Consider the following 23,959-nt stretch of genomic DNA (forward strand, 5'->3'; position numbering starts at 1 on the left):
GCTGCATCAATAAAAAGCTTTTCCTCAGGCTACTCTGCTTTGCAGCCTGTCTCTAGAAAGCCAACTGTGAATCAGAAGGGCAGTATCATGTGGCTTCCAGAGATGATTCTGTGAGTTATCTCCCACAGCTCTGCAGCATTGCCACCATCATTCTTGCTTTTGCCTTTTATAAGACAGATGGAAAACGATGTCATCTGAAGAACCACTATAGTTTGGAGGTTTTCAGAGCAACTGTGAAGCTAAAATTAACCCTAGCTCAACTTGTAACAGGGCAATTAAAGTAAGATTATCTCAGCAAACTCCAGCAGGAATTGAAAGTATATCTAAAAAGGAGCAGACAATTTTGTTTTGAAATAAAAAGGCTTATACTTTAAATATTAAATGACCATGTAAGTATTTTTTGTTCATCTTTCAAAACTCAATCTGTAAGTTACATGCCACCTTGTTCGTATTGCTACCTCATCTTTTGAAAGGTACCTTATTAAATAAGATGATGTGGCACGATGCAGCACTCTCTTCCAGTGAAGGTGTCGCTGGGTGCATTTGAAATGCGATGCTGCACACCAGCTTGTTCTGACCTGTGTGTGTGAGTGTGTGCACATGCAAGTGGTACTCTTCCCAAGTCTCCTCAATATATACAACATCTGGAGCTTAAGTAACCTCATCAATTTTGTGCTATCTGTGTCAGCTTTGCATGTAAGCATTTAAGTAGTTAATAACTATGTTAAATATTACTGTTAGTTACAAAAAAAACCAAACCAACCAACTTACAGGAGACATTTGTAGATTTATGGAAGTCTCTGGATGCGTTTCATTAACAAAAGTCTAAATACATCCCAAAAATTTATGCCGACAAGAGATAGAGGTTTAATGCCAAACATGATTATTTTAATCAAACACTAATTGGATAGAGCATTTTATACTGAAATGTTAATTTCGATCCTGATGTAGGCCTACTGTAACTCAGTCTACTTTTACAGTGTATTTCTGGCACAGATGTTGGGGCAACATTAAGAACCCTACCTAAAACACACCATCCTTCATCAGAATTTAATTTTAAAGCAAAATAACCCTACTGCACACAACTGTCATAACAACCCCCACAAATGAGATTTACTCAACCACTACACAGCAGGTGGGATTAAAAACTCTGTTCCCAGTGAATTACTGAATTAGGATTTAACCAGAACATACAGCACTTTTTACTATTGTTAATTTTTCACAGAAATACTTGTTACATAAAATATTTTATATACAACAAAAAAATTTCATATACAACGCAACACTGCCAAGTTTAATCTTTAAAAATGTAAAAAAATGCATTTGGCATTTTTTTCTGAAGGCAGAACATACACAAAATTCACAGCTCAAATGTTTCTAAGGAGAAAGGCTTTAGTACAACGCATGACACTTACTTTCCATCTGTGTCTGATGCAGCTGCATAGTGCAGAGGTGTACAACCCCTCTCATCAAGGTCATTCACACTAGCTCCAGATCCCACAAGGGCAAACAGGCACTGATAATTACAATTGGCAGCAGCATAATGGAGTGGAGTTCTTTAGTACACATTTAAATAAAAAGTACAATGGTAAATAACAGCAAAATAATATTTTAGAGACAGAAAAAGCAAAATAAAATGAAACTTAAATCCTCCTTACATTTTTTAACAAGTATTTGTGTTGAAGAATGCATCATTCCAATATTAAAAAATGAGGCCATTCTATAATGCAGAACAACCTCTAGGGGATCTATTTGACAGCCAAAATATGCACAAACTTTGTATTAAGGGAAGGTCTATACGAATTTTCTTGTGTAAACATACAGAGGAAAATGGAGTTTACATTAGAAATACTCTTTTGAGTTAAGTAATTTCAAGCCACTTGGAAAAATATGGACAAATCTAAGACCTGCACAGTAACTAAACAAGGCCAAAATAAAACAATTGACAAGTAGATGTTTTTGACAAACAGATCAGAATTTTGTCTGAGAGAGGCAAGCATATTTATTTTTAATTACAGCAATACCTCTGTTATGTTAGCAAAGAAAACTAAAAATATGCCTTGTCTACTTAAAAAAAACCCCCATAAAAATTAGTACTTATGTATATTCTCAGTGAAAACTTATTCCAGCTTCAAATACATAAACAATTCTCTAAATAAACCACTTTTTGGATAAAATTTCAAAACCACCAAGATGACTTAGAATTCCATTTTCTATTTTTAAAAAGAGATTGCTACTATAAATATCTCAATTTTGAGGAGACAGTCCAGCACTTTAAAGGGTTCTACCTTTTCCCTCTCCCTTAAAATTACTTTTCCCTATTTCTTTCCAGTTTTAACTATTTAATTTTTTTCCTCTTCTGAAATAATTGCTCTATAAAACATGCATGTTAAATAAAAAACCCAAACCAACAAAAAAGCAGCTTTCAATGACAAAAGTTGTGACAGATAGTTGTTCCTTTCTCAGGAAAGAATGGAAGTGGAATTTAAAGCAAAATACATCATTGACTCCCTAACGTTCTCCTCAAGTCCTATTCCTGCCATTCACATCCTGGAAAGTCATATTTTCCATGATGTGACGTGCAATTTTACACAAGTTCTGATCACGCCATCTAAACTTAAATATTCCTATACTAAAAATAGAAATTAATGTCATTCCAAAGAGTTCAGAGCATGAATGAGGAAACAAAAAGGAATGGATATAATGAAAGGAAAAGGTGAAGCAGTTGTAATAAAATAATGGATTTTTTAAACAAAAAAGCCTAGAAGTATCAACAGATTTATAGATTTGACTGACATATTACTTGGAAAACATACTAATGTCCTTGGATGAGAGCAATTTAAACTCATTAAATCCATGTTATAAGCAAAAGAGACTCAAAAATATTAGTCTAATATGGAACTCAGTCTTTAAAAACAAGACTAAACACCTACTTAATAAAACACAACAAACAAAATATGTTTGTAACTTTTGGTAACATGCTGAAGCATAGTTTCTTAGACATTGCATCTTAAAAAAAACATTTAAACTGGAGCATACAGACTTGCCCTCATAGCAATATGCTACTTCTGTAATACTTTTAACAGTCCTTAGCAATATACAGATCTAGAATGTCTTACCTCCCAAATCTGTCCTTTTTGTTGAAGTCTGCACCAGTATTTAGCAGAAGATTTAGGCACTCCAAATTCCTATTAAATTAATGCAATATTAATTCTGATTGCAAATTTTTTTTCTTTAATAGTGGCCTCTGCAAATATCAGAACTGCTACACGTACACATATCATATGTTGGTTTTAATGGAACTGAACTATTGTATGAACATTTTGAGAAATATGTTTTTCTATGTAAAATAGATTTCAGAATTGCAGGGCCAAATCAGGAAAGATTATAAATTATTTCAAATCCATATATAGAAATTTTATTGATATCAAATGGCATGCATAAAGCACATAAACATTTACCTAATTCAACAGAAATGTAAATTCTCTAAAGCAAACAAATAATAATACCTGCATATCACATGCTTTTTGCTACCAGGATTCCAGCATAGATGCAAGTTTTCACTATATAGTTATTAAGGCCAAATAGAAGTTGCAACATAAATATTTCACTTTTTAGTGTAATCTGTTTTCAATTCAATACAGTCATCATAATAGATGTACTATACTTCTTATTTTTTAAACACTATCGTAATAACTTTCCTAAACTGGAGATGAATGAGGGAATGTGTCACAAATTATGTGGTTTTATATGAAAAGATAGCATTTTAAACCTATTCAATTGCAACAAGGGTGTATCTATCAAGTATCTTTTGACTTGGAATGATTACTTAACAGTATTACTTAAACAACATTGAAACAGAAAAATGAAAATAGCAATATCATGGAGTTCTTGTGTCCCACAAAGTGTATCATGAAATTTATTACCCAATTCTTCCAGGCAATTTTGAGTAGCTGCTATAGAAAACCTACAATACAATAACAATAATCAATATGGATCACAACTCAAGTGATGAGCAAGTAGTTCTGACTACTTCATCCACCTAAACTCTGGAATTTAATTATGGCTTTTAATTTAGATTGATATTTTGTTTAAGGATTTGATAAAAACATATTTGCCAAAGTTGCTGTTCTCCACCTCATGCCCTACAGTGATCTTAGCTGGGCATGCCATCTTCAAATGCTATAAATTCTAAAAATTCCATTCCTCCCCAAGCATAAACCTAAGGCAAGGCTTGGACACTGCACTCCAGTAATTACTTATTGACCTGAATATTTATTTTTGTTTGTAGATAGACTCCATCTTGAAATTATTTTACTGTTTACATAAATTCCAAGGGAAGAGGGCAGGAAAAGCATGGAGAGGAAATAATAAAAAACCAACAGGAACGATCAGCAATTGAAAAGAAGAATGCTAAATATGAAAGCATGAATGCTTTTATTACATACCCTCCAGCTGCAGCTGCATGAAGACAAGTCCTGCCAAAGTCATCTGGTGTGTCAATGTCAAAACCTACAAATCAAGTATTTTGTAAAATGGTTATGTAAGACCACCTTTCACAAAACTCTTCTCATCTACCCTGAAGAGAAATGCTTGCTAAGCAAACTTAACAGCTACTTGCAGAAAAGCACTTCTTATGCACTGAACATTTACTTCATTTGCAACACATCCTTGCTATTTGCAGTATTCTGAAAAACAGGCATTCAAGTAAAACTGAAAGGGCTAAGAAAAAAAGACAAGTAGCTGCACTGAGGCAAGAGGCTATATTCTTTCTTATCCTATTTACCTCCTAATATTTCTGTGTAAATTAGTATTGAATATAAAATATATGAAGGTAATATGAAAATTTAAGAATATGCTAGAATTTACCAGTGTTATGCTGAGATTTATTTATTTATTTAAGGGGGAGTTTCAGCATTACTAAATCCAGAAGCTACTTACATTTCATCCTTGAGTTTAGCTCTTTAGTCCCAGAGAAAGAACTTTGTTAAGCTGCAGCAAAGGCTGTAAATAGTAATTACTTGCAGAGGAGCCCTTCAGAGAACATTATAGCTTTCTCTTCTCCATATGTGTGAACTACGTAACTTCAAATTTAAGATCACAAACTTTAACTGTGCAATTCCATATCTAACCATACATTTAGACATGAAGATTGCTATTTCAATCAAGTTTAAAAGCTATGTTTTTGGTTTGAGAAAACTACTATATTCTTGTAAGAGTCTTGCTTTTGTGTAACAAAAGTTACTCATTAGATCTCCAATTTTAGTACTTTTGCCTGGGAATGCAAGTTTGGGTGGTTTTGTTTTTGTTTTTTTTTTTTAAGGATTGTTTAACAACGATAAGTAATCACTAACACAGGATGTGTTATTCAAGACTCTTTTCCTACTCCATATCCCCCCAAACATGGGTTTTGTATGCACTGCTCTGTTCTCCCATTTCAAAAGGCAGTGATACACAGCAAACAATTTATGATAGTTTACCAATCTGATCTGAAGAGCAGTCTTTGATGCCTTTCCACATCTTTAGGTTGCCTGTCTAACACCACCAACCACATAAATGTCATTCAGTACTGGGACAGGGCAGATTGATGATTTTTTTTTTATTATTATTATTTTGTTTTGTTTAAGGTCTGCAGATGAATATTACTGAAATTAAAAATCAGAGATTCTCGATTTACGTAAATGAGACTCTTCCTCCCAAAACCTAAAGAGCACATTGTTTGCAGATACCAATCACACCAACGGTGTGTATCAATCAGCTGTTAGCAGTACCTCAGTCTTTCCAGTCTGAAGGCTGAACATACACTCTTTAAGTCCTTTCTGCTCCAGGCTAGATTTACCTCCAAGTTTGCTCAACTCATGTAAAAGTCACAGAAACCACTTGCAAGTCTTCCACAGGGATTCCTTTGCCATACTGAATCTTCAGTCAGGGCACAGCCAGCACAGCACCGTGTGCAGAAAGGAGAAAGAGCCAGGGTATTCCTCACTTTGAATTACAGAAATACTGTAAACTACAGGACAGTTCTTTCCTGAAGCAAATCCTTGCAAGCTTATCCATGACAGGGCAGTGAAATAAAAAGCCTCACCAGTGGCAGTTTTAGTTATACTCCTTTAGTTCTTCTCCCAGGCTTCCCTAGCAGACAATGTAAAGCTCGGGAAGGAAGTTCTTACTCTTCCTTCTCCCCAACTCTCTGTCTGTCACTTTTCTTTTTTCAAAACACATTAAGTGCCTTCAGTTTAATGTACAACCATTTAGTTTATTTTTCTTCTTCTGTTCCTGACATTTCCACAGTCCTTCAGACAAATCTACTTTCTCAGAACTGCAATGGTTCTAAGAGCTCAGAATTCACACCACAGCAGACTCTAGACAACAAGGAAAGTAATAACCTTGCAACTCTCTCAACTTCAGGGAGGAATCAAACAATGAAAGCAAAGCAAAGTTCAGGTCACATGTAACTAACAACAAACCACCAATGCAATGATTTCTTAACGTGGCAGTCCACAGAGTCTTTGGAGTTACTAGGCACCGAGTGCAGGAATAGACTAATCTGTATTAAACTAAAAACATGATGGAACGGAAATGGAGAGGACGCTCCATGAAGTCATTTAAGAGAACATTAGTCTTTCTCCTTGAAGTTGAATTATGGTCTGAACCAGTCATCTCACCTCTATGGCCAACTTACACCACACAAACACAACAAACTATAAATATTTTTATCTATTACTAAATTGAGACTTAATTAAAAGCTATTCTATGGAATAAAACATATAGTACAAAGCAGCTATACGATTTTAAAAGAGTATCCTACCTGATGAGAGGAGCTTTCTGCAGCAGTCTGAAAATCCACTTAATGCTGCCAAATGGAGAGGAAACATCCCATGTATACCCCGCCTAAGATACACCATAATCAGGTATCACAGTTTCATTACAATTAAAATAAAACAAACATGATTGTGTCCCAAAGTGCACATGCATGGTTTGTTCAGCAAACCACTTATTTAGAATACTGAGCCTTAGGAAAACTTCACATATTAAACGCCTTCTTGCAAGCTAGCAGGATGCATTAAGTCAGTGCAACAGCCCGTTAAAACTTTCAGAGCTTTTACTTCACATTAGAGGAAAATCCACTTCTCTTTCTTTTTGTACAAATTCCAATGTACTGAGTAGCTACTTAAAAGTACAGTACAGGCTAACACACACAGTATTTCCTATTTCAAGTTGAAGATGATATTAAAAAAAAAAATCATACTAGTCTTGTTAATCTAATAAATACAATTCTAAATTCTCTCAGTTTGCATTCATGTCAGTAAAGTTACCTACTTTGCAGTGTCAGCACCACTCGTAATCAGAGTGTTGATTAATAGCTCATGGCCATATCTAGCTGCTATGTGCAAAGGAGTATTTCCATTCTTATCTTCACAGTCTATTTCAGCTCCTACAATAGAAAGTAATTGCTAAGTAGGCATACAGATACTTTTGTCAGAAAAATAGAATCATAGCACTGATGATGATTTACAACTGAATGAGTACTTTGGATTTAAAAGTCTATATAGCTTTCAGTGCTATTTAGTAATAATAAGCCCCCCTTCCCCTCTTTTTACCATTTTGAATGATGGTTTGGGATCTTGAAAATCTACCATGGATAGCTGTCATGTGCAAAGGTGTTTTCCCATCTTTACTCTGGAAAAGAAAAAAATGCCCATGTTTACGTATGGCCAGTAATAGCCACAAAACTTCTACAAGATGGATACTGGCAGTGACAAGTCAGCATGACACGGCAAGCTTTTCAAAAGAGCTGCTCTTAATCACTCTTCCAGCTGTGAGTGACAACTCAGTGTTGCCCACTCGCTCATGATTATGCCTTTGTGATAATCACTCTCAAGAGGATGATGACAGCGCACAACTTTCGCAACAGGCCTGCGCCCAATTCTTCCCCCGCCCAAGTCTAAAACAAAACAGTGATTCTTTCTTTCTAGAAAATAAGTGTATTTACTATAGAGGTTTACACATTATGTTAGAAGACAACACAAAAAAAAAAAAAAAAAATCATGTGTTTCATGGAACTTTCTGTGAAGTGATATTTGTAAGCAATTTATCATAATCCACAAGTAATCCTAGGGTAGAACTATCCAACCATAATTGGTACTACATGTTTGACAGACATATCAAATGTGCACTTAAGTCATTCACCCAGTAAAGATGTCCTTCAGGTAGGCCAACAGTAAGGCAGAAGGTAATTTCAATTTTTAACAGCTCAATCAACAGTGCACTTAGAAAACCTTCTTTTTTTCCCCCCTGTTACTATTACTTTTGGATTACTTGCCCTACACCCATTATCTTTATCACAGGTAATGGGAAAATGCAAACATGACCCTCACAGAAAATAAAAGCACTCTTGGGTGTACATGCATGCCACATCTTTACATTTTAAATGCTGGCTTTGAAGAATATGATATGAACATATGTATTGAAATATCACACATTGCTGCCATGTGCAAAAGTGTCTTCCCATCTTTACTTTTCCTTTGGAAACAAATGACAAAGCTTCTATGGATGTGTTACTGAAAGTCTGCTGAAGACGCTTTTAGGCAGAGTTGTATGTGGAATTTTCAGTTGTGCCACTGCACAGAGCAGCATACACCACCTAGAACAATGCAATTATGGGAAAAGTTGTATTCTCAGACCTAGATTGAAAGAAATAAAACACCTGATAATGAAAGCCAAGTTATCTCCAGATGTTCCAGCTAGCAGATTTCTTTGACCATAAGGAATCCAAAAGACACATCCACATATCCATAGCAGATGCAAAGAAATGCAGAAAATCGGGCTGAAATCCACTCAAGAAGCAAAATAATTGTCCAACTCCTATCAGCAGAGGCCTGAAGGCCAAATAAACACATTGTAAGTAATGACTTCCCCAAGCACTCTCAATGCTCTGATTTTCTTACAAAGAGAATTTTCTTCTTATGTCTACCTTTCATCTTTCTCCCCACGGTTTAGTTCTGCTCTCTTTATCCAACCATTAATATTCTCTGTGTCAAATTTTTTCCCTCCTTTAAAACATTTTTCACAGATCTGGCGTCTCTTTCCCTTACTTTTCTCCTTTTTTAAGATGAAGGACCGATTAATTAAAAGGAAAATGATCATATAAACTTAGTTGGAGCGAGTGACTAAAAGTGGCTTTGGTGACTAATGTTCTGAACTTTAAAAGGGGAAACTCTGAGAAAGTAAGGAAATAAATTAGTGAAGTAACAGAGAAGAAATTAAGAGCTCAGATAACACAGCCTGCAATCTCACTGGCTCAGATATGCTAAACCTGTATCTCAAAGGAAGGCTGATGAGGAGTAAGATGGAACAGAAGAAAGTAGTTATTATCTCATTAATAAAGTATCTCCCATTAATAAAGTAGCACATTAATAAAGTATCTTACAAGGACATAAAAATAACAGTATTAGAAACTAAGGAGCATGGTGGTCAAGTGAGAACCCTCACAAGACAACTTGAGTAAGATCTTGCAAAAGACAGCAAAATAAGCTGCTAAATAGTTTTCCAGTTGTAAATGAAAATCACAGTACAATCAATAAGAGATTTGTAGATTTACTCCACTCAAACTTACTTAAAAATGCACTTAATGTAGATTTCTAAGACATTGGGTTTAATTATCCACAGTGCCTCTTTTTAGTCTAACAGTGCCCAGTTCCTTTGCAACCCAGGAATAACATAACACAACTGTCTATCAAACATATAAACATAGAACAGGTATAAAATTATATGAAGGTGATAATTTCCATGTTGAAACTAAACTGCTAGGTATAGAATTGCATTCAGAATTCCCTTCTTAGACTTCACTATGGACGAATGTACAGAATCAGAACCAGTAGCCAAAGAGTTCTTTAAGCAACAAAACAGGAAGGCTCTATTTATTGAACAAAGCACCGTTTCCTGAGATGCTAGGAGGCTGGACCACATAAACAAGGAGGTATCTTCAAAACTAGCTTCAATTTCTTGGGGTTTTTTTATGCCTTTATGGTCTATCTAAATATTACATTAACTACTAAATCTGATTTTACAAGATCAGATAGGATCAGAGCACATGACAGAATAGCCATGAGCTAATGATAACTTTCGCTGTCTTCGCCAAAACTCAATTAAGTGCAGTAATAGGAAAGAAATCACCCAAGTCTCCTCTATCACTAGAGAAAACATCCACAAAATACTTAAGATCATACGAAATTTAATTAGATCAATAATTGCTATTAGACAGAAAAAATTGACACACAGGACAAGGTGTTCTATCAAGTGATTACTTGGATATTAACTGTATTCAGACTACTGAGCTTTACAGAGGGTCAGGGGAAATGTGGGTCTATCATTCCACAGGATCCCTCCAAGTGAAATCTCCTCCTGGCAACAATTCTGATGTTATAGTATCACCAAAGGAAGTAAAATACTTTTTCTATTTAGGTCACTGAATTTTCGAGCAGCAAAGGGGCCCATAAAACAATTAATCCTGTCCCATTACAAGCTCATTTCAACGTGCTCTTCCATGCATGGAAATCCTGAATAGTGAGGAGAGAGTGCTGCAGTAATGAGCAGTACTTAACAGGATTCACTGTTCTACAGCACTACATGGACATTGACAAGACTTCAAAACCAAGTATGAAATTATGTCCTTTGTCTACAGAGGTGAAAAAAAGCATTTAACATATTTCTACTGTTCCATTATCTTTTGCTACATAGTCCCTTCTTGAGATGAGGCCCCCATCCACATATATACACAAACACCCTCCATCTGCCATCAAGGATAAGATGCCAGATGTTTCTCTTTTGCTCTCCCCTAACTAGGCTGTTCACAGCAGAAAGTGCTCTAATAGTACTGTCTAGTCTGCACCTAGATTATCATCCATTCCCTAACCTATTACCTCTAAAAACCACAAAACCAGTTGCACAAGGGAGGGAACTACTGCATCATATTACACAAACAATATATTTATGATGAAAAGTAAATACTTCAACAATTTTAAGAACTACTTTGAACTTCAGCCTTAGTATCTGTAAACTGAAAAGGCTTGGTTTCAATAAATACTTAGTAAGAATGCTCTAAAAGCATCCCATTTTAACTCTACAATTATTCTTAGCTATACAACATATTCTAATTCAACTTCCCTTTGCTATTTTTAGCGATTGTTCTGCTGATTAAATCCAAGATTTATCCTTACAGGCCTTTGCAGGGAAGCAGAAGTTGACTTGGAAACAATTGTCTTTTGCCTCAGTTCTTGCTTTTCAACTGTGCAAGTGATAAGTTTCCTTATACAAAATAAGGCTGTTCACACAGCCAAATTCACAGGCCAAACTCAGCCATACGGGTATAAATCCACAGAAACGCTAGTAACAGAATTACAATGGAGACACATATTGGTGCGGAAACAAGGAATAAATGCTGTTTTCAAGCTGTAATTGCTTAAAATCCTTATGTGACTCTACTTGCACCTAACAGTTCTGATCCTTACTAAAACACCACATTTTAATTACAGCCAACCTATAGCTAAAATTACTAACCCTTTCCACTGTAAAGACACTTTTCTTCTGCAGCAGGTTAACTTCAGTAGCCAAATCTTTATTAAGCTACTAGACTTCAACTGAAATTATCAGCTCTATGATATGCTTCAGGCTGCATTTCCCAGCCCCACCACTAAAATGTTTCAGAAAAAAATGATTCTATCACCTGAGAGTAAGCTTAAGACAAAGCCTGGGTTTACTCATACTGAATCTTCTAAGGATTTCTTCTTTTTTTTTTTTTTTTTCCCCTTCCTCTTTTTTTTTAATGTTACAGAAACTGACAAATCTATACTTTGGATCACACAACTTCAAACTGAATGGAAAAGAAGGCAGCAATACATCTCTGATGTTAAAACACCTTTTGTCACTCCAAATAAAAGTATACACACATTACAAACTTCAAACAATTTGGGAAATTTGCCAGTCACTTTGAAGATATTAGCCATTCTTTGCACAATTTCTAAGGTTACTTTGTGTTCTGACTAAATTTAGTCAGTAACTACAGTGTATACCATACATAAAGATTCTTATTTTAAGCTCAAACATAATGATTATAGTAATCTTTATCAGTGTTTTATTATGCTAACAGAACGTTGGAAGTTGTTTATTTTCATTCCTAACCTACAATTAAGGTGTATTTGAACATGAATAGCCAGAAAAACTATCATTTCTTGCTGTACATCTTTCTCAGATGAAGTCCTCCCCACTTCTACATCAGAAATATGTGCAGTCTTGAACCCTTGCAACCAGGTATATAGGAAAACAGTAATGTTTTACTTGGTAATATTATGGTTTTGTTCTTATCTGTGTAAGTAACATACATATGTAATCATTACTATATTTAACTTTGTGGGATTATTTTCACAACAGAACACATATTGCTGAGAAATGATGTTTCAAGAATGTAGGACAGAAGTCAGCCCTCTAAGGCTAAACCCTCAGTCACGAGAGGCAGAAGTTAAACAGCTGACAGAAATCATGAGAGAAATAACTAAAGAAAACAGGAGGCTGAAGTCATCATTTGACACCTTAAAGGAAATGAACAACTCTTTAAGAAAAGAGGTAAAATTAGTTATTTCCTGTTATCAGTAATTCTACAAGTTACAGTCAACAATTTTAAATATTTAAACTGCTTAAGTTTGCCAAATTGCTGGTTTTCTGTTTTCGTAAGACAGTAATTGTGTGAATGGCTTGAAGTATTTTCTGCACCTTTTTCTAGTACTTGAAATTTAGCCTCTCTGATTTTTTACAGTATAAAAAAGGTTGGACTTATTCCTCTGACCCACTAGCAACAGCAGAGCCTTATTCTTTCCCTTAGAGAAGGGAAAGACCTAACTCTTAGAACGTTGATGGTTCTGGTGCAACCCATCTTTCCCTTACTTCCCCTCACTACAAAATCTTCATGCTTCATTGCCCATGGCTGGGGGTTGGAACTGGATGAGCTTTAAGGTCCCTTCCAACCCAAACCAGCCTGTGATTCTGATATGTTAGGTGATGAAAATAATGAAAGCTAGGAGAAGAGGCACAGTTAAAAAGACTGTCTGTAGAGGGTTTATAGAATCATAGAATCAACCAGGTTGGAAAAGACCTTGAAGATCTTAAAAGTCCAACCGTTCCCCAGCACTGCAAGGCTACCACTAACCCATGTCACTGAGGGCTGCCTCTACACGGTTTGTGAACACTTCCAGGGATGGTGACTCCACCACTGCCATAGGCAGCCTGTTCCAATGCCTGACTACCTTTTAGGGAAGAAACTATTCCTTATCTCCAGTCTAAACCTCCCCTGGCGCAGCTTGAGGCCGTTACCTCTTGTCCTATCACTTGTCCCTTGGGAGCAGAGACCAACCACCTCCTGGCTCCATCCTCCTTTCAGGTAGCTGTAGAGAGCGGTAAGATCTCCCCTGAGCCTTCTCCAGAGTAAACACCCCCTCAGTCCCTTAGCTGTTCCCTATCACATTTGTGCTCCAGACCCTTCACCAGCTCCGTTGCCCTTCTCTGGCCCTGCTCCATCACCTCAATGTCTTTCTTGTAGTGAGGGGCCCAGAACTGAACACAGGATTTGAGGTGCAGCTTCACCAGTGTCCAGTACAGGGGAATGATCGCTGCCCTGGCTCTGCTGCCATGCTATTGCTGACACAGGCCAGGATGCTGTTGGCTTCTCGGCTGCCTGGGCACAAACTGGCCCATGTTCAGCGGCTGTCAGTCAGCACCCCAGGTCCTTTTCTGCCAAGCAGCTTTCCAGCCACTCTGCCCTAAGCCTGGAGCGTTGTATGGGGTTGTTATGAAGGAGAAGAAAAACCTTGTGATACATTAGTGTAACATAATGAACAACACAGAATAGGCTAAGCAAGTGTTCCCATTTCTTCTTCGTTGCCAATAAAGGAAAGGGGATAGCTTTTGAAATTGAAAATTCTCGTATCATTCAGATTTGGAAAGTGCAACTGAAGCATAGCTGTTCAAAGCTCACAGAAGAAATACCTCCAGCTTTGTGGCCAGTTCAGCACAGCCAGTACCTCAGTCTGCAGGAGGGGAGAGGGAGGCAGCCATGAGGAAAGATCACGAGGAGAGAGCAGGGGCAGCACTGAGGGGTGAGGGGCGGCCATAAGGGCAGAGCATAGGCAGCCACAGGGGGTGAAGGGTGACCATGGAGGGAGATCTTGAGGGGATATGAAGGGTGGCCATGGGAGGTAGGGGCGGCAACTATACAGTGTACGCCACTATGGGGTGCAGATGAGGGGTGGCTACGAGTGGAGATTATAAGAGGCAGCCATGAGGGGAGATCTCGAGGGGAGATCAGTTTGCCCTTAGTGACACTGTTTAGTGGTGGGCTTGGCAGTTCTGGGGTAATGGTTAGACTCGATCTTAAATGTCTTTTCCAATTTAGATGATTCTATGATTCTATATCCATTAGACATTATGCAGAGCAGAAAGGTGGCAACAAAAATAAACGGACTGTGACCTGTGTATTTTAGGACAAGTTGACAATAAACCCTGCAACACAACTCCCTATTTCTCCAGGGCACCTTGGTGATGAATTTTTCCACAACTGAATTTAAGAATGTTTTCATTAAATGAGCTGAATGTTTAAATAGAAGTGAGCAGTAACACATCTAATGTTTTTTCCACAGCAAATATCTCATTTTTGAATTTGTCCCAAATTTTCAGTGAGCTACTGATTTTGTACTAACGATAAGTCTAAAATTGTATTTTAGAATTAGTTAACTGAAAATCAGTAATCAGTGAGAATACCTTATGTGAAGTGAGTCACAAACCCTGTGATTTTTAACAAAAAACATTGTTAATATTCACCTCTTATCCAGATTGTGCTGAAATTCAGGCCTAACTAGTAAACAGATTCATTTATTTCAGAAACTAAAGGATAAATTATTCTCTTCCTGCCACATGTGGAGGCAATCAGATATTTTGTAAGAGGAATACTTGGACTTTTCATGCCACGTACCCGTTTCTCACTTACCCCAGAGCCTGAAATCTCTCAAGACAGACACTGCCACTGAATATTTCTGAACGCAAATAAGTTTTTATTACTAGAGTAAAAATCAACTTAATACAAAACAGGAGGTCACATATCTCCTCTCTCACATCTCAAGACCTTACCCTACACACTAGAGAACATAATAAAAGATACAGGTTCTAGTTTGCTTTTATATGTGTATGGATTAGAAATTCTTCCTACACTAAGACTGGATTCTAAGGAATATTCTGCAGCCAAAGACTTGTGACCAAGTAGAGATGTAAAGCATACACTGACTCTGCTCACAAAGTTTTGCTGGAGTAATTAAAAAACCCAGATGTTTAGGACTTTAGCCTAATCTACACCCGTCATGCCCTGACAGATGAACCCTGATTAACTAGATTGTAGGATCTTACATTATCAGCTCTTCAGCTGCTCCAGCAATTAGCCTGTTCATACCCATTTCTCTGGAATATCCTTATTTTTTTTTCAATGTGGCTTATTTATAAGAAAAACATGTTCTTTTGCATTTTTCCATATGATTTGCTCTTACTCATAGACTACGGAAGACAATTATGCGGAATTCTGACATTTAGTATAACCAAGATTGACCAGACAGTATTGTTATCTTTCTTCTTTACCCTTTTGGGCTATTTATTACATCCCATCGAGGTTTTTGGATTCAGATCAAGCTCCTTGAAGCAACATACTGGCTCATTTTTTCTACAGTACTTTTCACAGAAGTACTCCATCAATCAGTGGACATTTCTAAACATTATGATAACAAAATCATAAATGGATTTTGAAAAATTACCTCTGATAAAGACAAACTGCAACTTTAAGAGTGAATGGATGGCTTTGGATTCACCTACCTTCATATTTACATCTGCTCCGTTACAGACCAAAAGCTCTAAACACAACGCTCCATGTGTTGATGCAGCAGCAAAGTGCAGAGGTGTAAAACCCTTCTCATTCATTTGATTTACATTAGCACCGCAGTCTATGAGTTCGTTCACTACAACATCTTGCCCGTTGTAGCAAGCTACATGGAGAGGTGTATTTCCATAGGCATTTGGTTCGTTCATCTATCAGAGAAACAAAGCAAAACAAAAAAAAAAAGATCAGTTAGTAGGCAACAACCTGTATTACTGCAGCATTTAGTTATGACAAAGAAACATCATGACACAACTTTGTCATTATGTTTTGGAACTTTTCAACACCAGAAATTAAAGGCAAGTTCTGGATGTCGTAGTTTGACCGAGAAATGCGTACCGGGGAAGAGTACAATTACTTTATAAGTGAGCCAACCTCCTGCAATTGTCTCCACACCAGTTTCCTGCATGTAGTATGCAACTTTACAGAACACACACATGGAAACAACGTCAGCAGCGGCAATTTGCACAGACAGTACAAACTAGAGCACAGCACAGAGCTCTATCAGTTTTCAACAGCATTTGTGGGCTTCCGTTAAGAACAGAGATCAAAGGGCAGGGGCGGAGTGTACTGAAGTTTAAGTTGTTGTTATGCACAACATGATAATTCTGATCTACTTCTCAAGATAGAATTTTGGCAGCACCCTCCAGCCCTGTAAGGCTAAAATGTGATTCACAATGTAGATTTCTTATAGTTTCAGTTTGTTGTTAACATACTTTCTACATGCAGATATTGTACCATACAGCCTCGTAATTTAGTTTGCGTTCCAATATTAATTTGACCTTCCTTACTGCAGTATGGAAGTTTCTCACAATTTTTTGTATTACCCAAAACTTACGTGATGTAAGAAAATCAGTAATGTCTATATTTTACAAGTAACTGCAGCAACACAGTTAATTTCCTGCAGTTCAAAAACGATTGTGTAGCAAAGCTACGAATGGAATTCCTGACTTCTGATCCAATGAACTAAGAGTGAGAAATACCAAACCAACCAAAAAAATCTACTAAATACAAATTTATGTCCAAATAATTGTGCAAAATCTGTAAGGCTCTTAAGTTACTTGGGGGAATAAGGTTTTATAACAAAAAACCCCCATGTGAATAAAGACCTTTGGAAATACTACTTTCACTATATCATATCCTGCCCCTAAATAAAACAGTGTGCTACAAGACTAACGAGCATTTCAAACAACAAAAAAAAATATCACTTTGTTTTTTTCTTCCTTACATCAACTCCAAGATCTAGAAGATATTTGACTACACTTATCATCCCACTAGACGCTGCAGCATGTAAGGGTGTATACGATTTCTTGTCTTTGCATGTCACTTCAGCTCCGTGGGCCACAAGTAACTTCACAACTTCAATATGACCTAAAAGAATAAAGATAAAAAGAATGAAGCTGCATTTTGTATTAGGCAGCACGAGTTTACAAACTTGAAAATCATAGAATTGTTATAACATGAACAAGACATTATTCATTTGGACCTAATATGGAAAAGAAAGAATTGTTCTTGTATTCTAATTGTATCATGATCTATAAAAGCAACATAAAATATTATTTCCATACACCCCCTCCAATAATCATAGTATTTATACTGCAAAAATAATCTTGTATATTAAAATAATAAGATCTTGTCTTCTGCTTACACAAGATTTTTTTTCTTTTAAGACTTGAGAACTAGGGAGGTGAAATCACCTTGTAATTATTAAACATTTACTGCAAATTTCTGTTAACAACTTGAGAGAGAATGCGGCTGTCACTCTTCCACCTTCACCTCAACTGCTAACAGTCCCATTCAGGTTTTTAAGAACTCCAGCATAAACTTCGAAATAATTGCACAATATGAAAACAAGAGAATATTATATTTTTAAAAATATACACACAACCCCAATCCTACTTCCTTTACTTGCAAAGCCTTTAAAATGTGGACCCAAATCATACATGAATTAACAAAGCTCTATTTTCACAACTGACTCAGGCTGCTGAGGAACTTCTGAAAGCACCAACTATTCCCTTAAGGCACTGGGAGAAGAGGAAGATTCGAGTGGGATCGTGCGGAAGGGATGACCTGTGGGAAGTTCCAGGTAAGAAAGTGGAAATGGGAAAGGAGGGCAGGGAGCTCCTTCAGGGAGCTGAAGTAGTGGGCAGCCACTCTCTTTGCCATTTTGTGGCTGGGCCAGGGTCCCCAGCAGCACACCACTGCTGCAAAGGGCAATGAGCGTTCCCCTTCACCCTGCCTGCATGCTCCCCCGCTAGTTTGCATGCAGTTGTGACACTGCATGCTACGAGAAAAGCTATGAAAATGGAGTAAGCTAAAAAAAAAAAATGTCAGTCATTCTTGCTCAGTTGTCAATTTAACTGCCAAACAGGGCAATCACTGAAAACACATGAACAATCATGAAAACATCGCAGAATAAAGGAGCACACTTGAACTAAATAGACCATGATGCTTTTAGTGCTTTACCTTTGTAACTGATGCATACAGACAGATGTGGAATTCCTTGTTTTACCTTTCAACTGACACCTTAGTTAAAAAAGGGGTGGGGAGCACACTGAATACTTCTGCTTATCCAGTCTAGACATGTAAGTAAAAAGTATCAAAACCAGCCTTCAGTTTAAGTGCTTAATAAAAAGTGAGGGTCTTTGCTTTCTCAATAACTAAGAGAATTTGCAAAAGTTTGAATAGGAAGTCTCTACTCAAAGGAATACAGACAAAGTCAGTCACCGTGATAACCGTTTTATGCTGCATACCCGACAACACACAAAAGGACATTTCACCTAGCTATACTGATCAGAAACATGGAGTTCACCAATGCAGTGTGAACTGCTGCAATATTTCAGTTCTGAATTACTTCAGTATTGTAGGAAAGATGAGAAAGAGACATGTAAACATGATAACCATCTTCTGACCAAAATATAATGAAGATAAGAATGAAAACAAGCCCTATATGAAATAAAAGTATCGAAGATACTGAAAGCAATGAAAGGATGAGAGATACTGAACAGAACAGTGACAGAAAAACTTTAGAGAGAAGAAAAAACAAAAAAAAAAATCCCTGACCTGCATTGAAAACGCAAGCAGCAATCAGTGGAAGACACTCAAACAGAAGAAGAAGGTACTTGAAGTGGGAAGCGCTGAGGAGACATCCCGATACACTAATGAGGGCAACGCTAGCACACAAGAATGAAAGTCCATTTTAGTCGCAGCATTGCAGCTAGACAGCAATGGAGCCGGGTGAAAAGCAGGAAGGAAAGGAAACAATGGATATAACCCTAGGAAGTTATTTATAGTACAGTGACGGAAAGCGTAACTTCTTTTTTATTCTATGGTCAGTTTTATATGATGGAAAAGCTTTAAGGCTTTCTTCAAACAATTGGAGCAGTGTAAAATGGCTCAAAATTGGGGGAGAGAATGCCACAGTTGGGTTTTTTTCCTTTTTTGAAGACTTTCAAAAGCTTTTTTGTCTGCAAGGATATTTAGGTTGACCAACATCAGATAAATCACATTTTTTCCAAACAGTGTTCATTAACAGTTTCCTGTTAATAGCCTATCAAGCAGCATCAACTAAAACTGGAATAAATGTAGCTTATCTGAAAAATAGAAGACTTTGCTCTCATCTAGGTGAGCACAAGCCAGAAAACATCTCTGTCCTCTCACTGACACTCATCAGACCTCTGCCATCTCATGTCCAAGTTTCATTCAACAGAATTTGCAATAGTCACCTTGCGTAAGGTGACAGCCTGTCACAGACACTGCTTTGCATTTGAAAGTAGATTAGAAAATACTAACATAAAATAACACAAAGAACCTTCAATCAATAATGAAGATTGCTCTTTAACTTCTTAGGTTCAGGTACTGGTATTAGTAATTGAGATGCAATATCATGCAACTTCAAATTAGAATAGTAACGCTGTGACAATCACTTCGTAATTCACTGGCACATCCAAGACTTTTCCTCTTAAGACAGCTCAACACAGTTCTGTGGTTCTTAACATTTCACATATGGATTTCACTGCCTCATTTTACATTGCAATCAGATTCAGACCTGTGTTGTCAGGGACGTAAGACTAATGTGAAATTGGCCTGAAACACAGTTGTGCAAAGGCAGCAGTTACTAATTCCACTTTGGTGTGAGAAGATCACTTTTACAACCATTGAGATCGTACAAGCAAGCTCAATTTTGTAAACGTGTGGGTTTGCATTTATAAAGGACAAAATTTTTAGTCCTCAGACCAAAGCACATTTCATATAATGAGTGAGTTATTATCAACCCCCAAAACTCAGAGTAAGGTATTTGGCAACTATATTTAAATAGGTACTGCCCCACATGCTGCTGCTCATTTGTTTTGCTCAGTATGTAAATTTAAAATTGTATTTCCACTTTTAAGTTACTGCTTCCATTTGCTCCTTCCTGGCAAGACTAGGAAACATTGCTTGGACAAATGTAACAACTCCAAAGCAGTTATAAGTTACTCAGTGCCACAGAATAACCAATGAGTTAAGCAGCAACCTTAAGTCTGTTTTTAAGAGCCACCTCCCCACGCATACACATTGCACAGCATTATGCCTATTTATGAGTAATTCTCTCATTCATAACAAAGAGCATTAATACCAAACTGTACATCAATACATAACAGGAACAAAAAATTACAGATAATGAAGTCCTGTTTGCCCATTTCATCTTCAAAAAAATTCCCAGGCATGCAGATTTATACAATACTGATGCTAATGCTTTTATTCTTCTCTCTTGGCTGGATAAAATTACAAAGCGATAAGCTAAAACACTGAATGACAATCAAGACCATGGAACCATCTCAACTGGCTTCTTCCTGAAACTGACACTGAAACGTAATTGTTCACTGCTCACATATGACACGTCACATGTGTTCAAGGGCATTTTTAGACATTTTCTTGAAGTTAAAAGAGGCACTATGTTTTTATGGCTTCTGAACAATGTATTCTGCAATAACAAATGCAATCTGCAGTTGCATGTGAGTTACTTAGAAACAAAATGATCAGTTGAAGCTAAGAACTCTGCTATTGTCAGCCTAGGACTCTTAATATGCATTGTCTATGATTCACCTTCCAATGGTTTATATTGCTCGTATTTTAAATGAAGCTTGAGACACAAAACTCTACTATTTATTATAGCTATGCTGAAGAAAACAACTCCTACCACTTAATAAAATGGAAGTCTGGTAAAAGGCAATTAGGTGCATTACTCTGACAGTACTGCCAGTGCGTTGATCAATACCATGAGAACAGGAATTACCCACCCCTAGAATAAGAATAGCTAGGCAAGAATTTGCAGTTTTAGAGATGAAATATTCTTCTTTTGAAATACAATGTCCAAGGTTGGTGTAATGATTTTGTTTCAGGTGCCCCTTGTATTAATTGCTTACTTTCTATTTGGCATTATTGCAAAAGTTTTCACTTGTCATTTTACCTAGAAATATATAAACCCATTAAATACACATTATTTTTTTTTCTTTTTACTACCACAACAGTAATTGACTGAAACATGTACATACCCATATATGCTGCCCAATGGATGGCTCGTCTGTCTTTCTTGTCAAATGCATTAATATTGGCCCCTCTAGATAACAGTAAGCTGACCATCTGAGATAGAAAGAAATCCTTTATTCATAATGGAAACCTCTGCTTAAGTTAGACAAAGAAAATCATAGGAGAAAAACAAATATATGTGTTTTCAAAGGATTTCATTGTGTTGTTTCTTTGAGTATTCCATAAGCTTGAAAAAATTGGCTGCCCACCTTGGCAGCAATAATGAAGCGACTGTGAGGAACACAACTCGTCTACGGAAACATTTCCCAGTTAAATATGGCAAATCTGCGGAATCTTTGAAATCTTCAGGCAGGCTATTACCAAGGAATTCACTAAAATTAATCACTAAAAGCAAGCCTATTGCCAACTTGTCTCCAACTACCTATACACAATTACGATGGGAATTTCTCAGCAGTCATTTTTCAGGGCTTGAAAACTAGTGAGTTAGAGCTCATTACAAGCATTTCCTCCACATTTCAGTGAAAACACATTCAGTATGTTCACTATCTACTGGAGAGAAAAATATCTTTTTTTCTCATTTAAAATTTATCTATTATTAGTTTAACTCCACTTAACTCAGGCAAATTTGCTTCTGTCTTAATAAAGGTAAACGTTGCAATAACCTTCCAACTAAATGACGTAACATGTATTTTTCACAACCATTCTGTACACAGTTGCATACAAAAGAAATTCAAATACAAAATAGGGGTTGGGGTATTTTGAGGGGATGGGGGAAGCATGATTTTAAACTGAGAAACTAAACATCAGAAACATGAGCGACAGAACGACGAGTGAGAAACAAGCTAAGAAGAATAACTCTTACCTCGACATGTCCACTGAAGGCTGCATGATGCAATGCTGTTCTACCTGCTCGATCAGACAGATTTACATTGCTTAGGAGAGGCACCAAAGCTTCAGCACATTTCACAGCTTTGTTTGCAGCTGCTATATGTAGGGGTGTCTGCCAGTTCTTATCACGAGCATTGACATCTGCTGAATGCTTTAACAGCACCTGAACAGCATCCTGAAAGCATTTACAAAAAAAGAAGCCACTTAGTAATCATTTGAAATGCCAGCCTTAAATCCAAGGACAGTATAATGGAATAGAACGATCTGCGATTTGTTCTTTTGTGAACATCATCTTATACTTTGGGATTTGTACTTTACCATAAATCCAGACTTGGGCATGTTCTCAAGAACATGAGCAATATACTCCCTATGGGGTTCAACTGAATCAACTATTTCCAGGTGTTTTATCCAGTTCCTTAAGCTGGCTGGTAAACTGTTTTGTCATCACAACTAATTTCCAAAGGTCAATAAACCTCCTTAGGATTTCTTCCATTGTTAAGGATTAGTGAAGTACTATGAACTTATAGTGCATTTTCATCAATTTGCCAAGCAAAGATTTTGAACTGTTGGAAATGGCAAAGAGAAGAACAGCTTATTAAACGCACATTTAGAAAACCTTAGATAAAACAGAGCGTGGTCACAAAAAGTTTCAACATATACTGTTGCAAAACTCTTGCAAACCGTTTCTAATGTTGCACTGAATTCCATCTCACAAAGATTATTCACTTCCTTTTGTTAAAAGTACAAGCTGTGAAAATTTGACAAATAAGACTGTAATTCTTACAGCAAGATAAACAAATCTCATTAAAATATGTGCACACAATTGGGATGCATTAAAAGAAATAAATAAATCTGTTGGTCGTATCGACATGACGATGAATACTGCATTCTGCATCAACTCGGCCACCTTACCACAATTCACTGCTTTCAGTGACTTTCCAGCTCCAACACTTGGCATACAAATAAACAGTTGGCATGTTGAACTTAAAGTGTTACTGCAAGTCGTGACTGGAAATTTCTAATTACCCTCTGGTACAATAGGTACAATATACAACAGGTATATTGTACCATCCCAGAAAGCACAGCAGGCATACAAATATAGATGCCTGGAGTGTGACAGGAGTCACATGGAGTTGCTTGAACTTGTGCAGTTGATAGCCAAATCCATAATTCCAGCAATTTTGCATGTTTCAATGACCTTGTTTAATTGCAGCTGTCTTTGCCTCAAGAGTAAGTCCATTTTTTTTTTACTGAAACAATTATCAAGAGTTTTTTCATTACAGTTTTTTTCATCTAATGCCCAAACCCCATGTATGTCTGCCAGCTGGAAAACAGTGTCTGCATGTATCAACCACATATGTGGGCTCCTATGACTTACTGAGTTTACAATAGAAAATTTTGACAAGCATCTATCATCGCCTTTCGGGTAAACAGTCTGACTGGTTTACATGTTTGGTTAGTATTTTCTTTAAAATATTCTACAATTAAAAAAATATGACCGTGGTTGGAGTTCTTGAAGTTATAATTTAAGTCCAGTTTGTCTGCAGCACCCCCCTCTGCAAGCATTACTGACAGAAG

General features: G+C 36.8%; 1 protein-coding gene across 2 annotated transcripts in view; it reads right to left on the reverse strand.

The window, feature by feature from the left end:
* Positions 1-23,959, reverse strand: part of ANKRD28 (ankyrin repeat domain 28) — a 119,338-nt gene that overhangs the window by 19,776 nt on the left and 75,603 nt on the right. For both annotated transcript variants that reach the window (XM_030510588.1, XM_030510677.1), the window contains exons 5-14: positions 22,356-22,556; positions 21,499-21,586; positions 17,193-17,335; positions 15,904-16,116; positions 7,602-7,680; positions 7,321-7,435; positions 6,809-6,891; positions 4,449-4,512; positions 3,120-3,188; positions 1,416-1,556 (exon numbers count right to left, since the gene is read on the reverse strand). In XM_030510588.1, the coding sequence (XP_030366448.1) occupies positions 1,416-1,556; positions 3,120-3,188; positions 4,449-4,512; positions 6,809-6,891; positions 7,321-7,435; positions 7,602-7,680; positions 15,904-16,116; positions 17,193-17,335; positions 21,499-21,586; positions 22,356-22,556 (1,196 nt within the window). The remainder of the gene's footprint in view (positions 1-1,415; positions 1,557-3,119; positions 3,189-4,448; positions 4,513-6,808; positions 6,892-7,320; positions 7,436-7,601; positions 7,681-15,903; positions 16,117-17,192; positions 17,336-21,498; positions 21,587-22,355; positions 22,557-23,959) is intronic.

Source organism: Strigops habroptila, chromosome 1 (assembly GCF_004027225.2).
Source record: "Strigops habroptila isolate Jane chromosome 1, bStrHab1.2.pri, whole genome shotgun sequence".
NCBI classification, from domain to species: Eukaryota; Metazoa; Chordata; class Aves; order Psittaciformes; family Psittacidae; genus Strigops; species Strigops habroptila.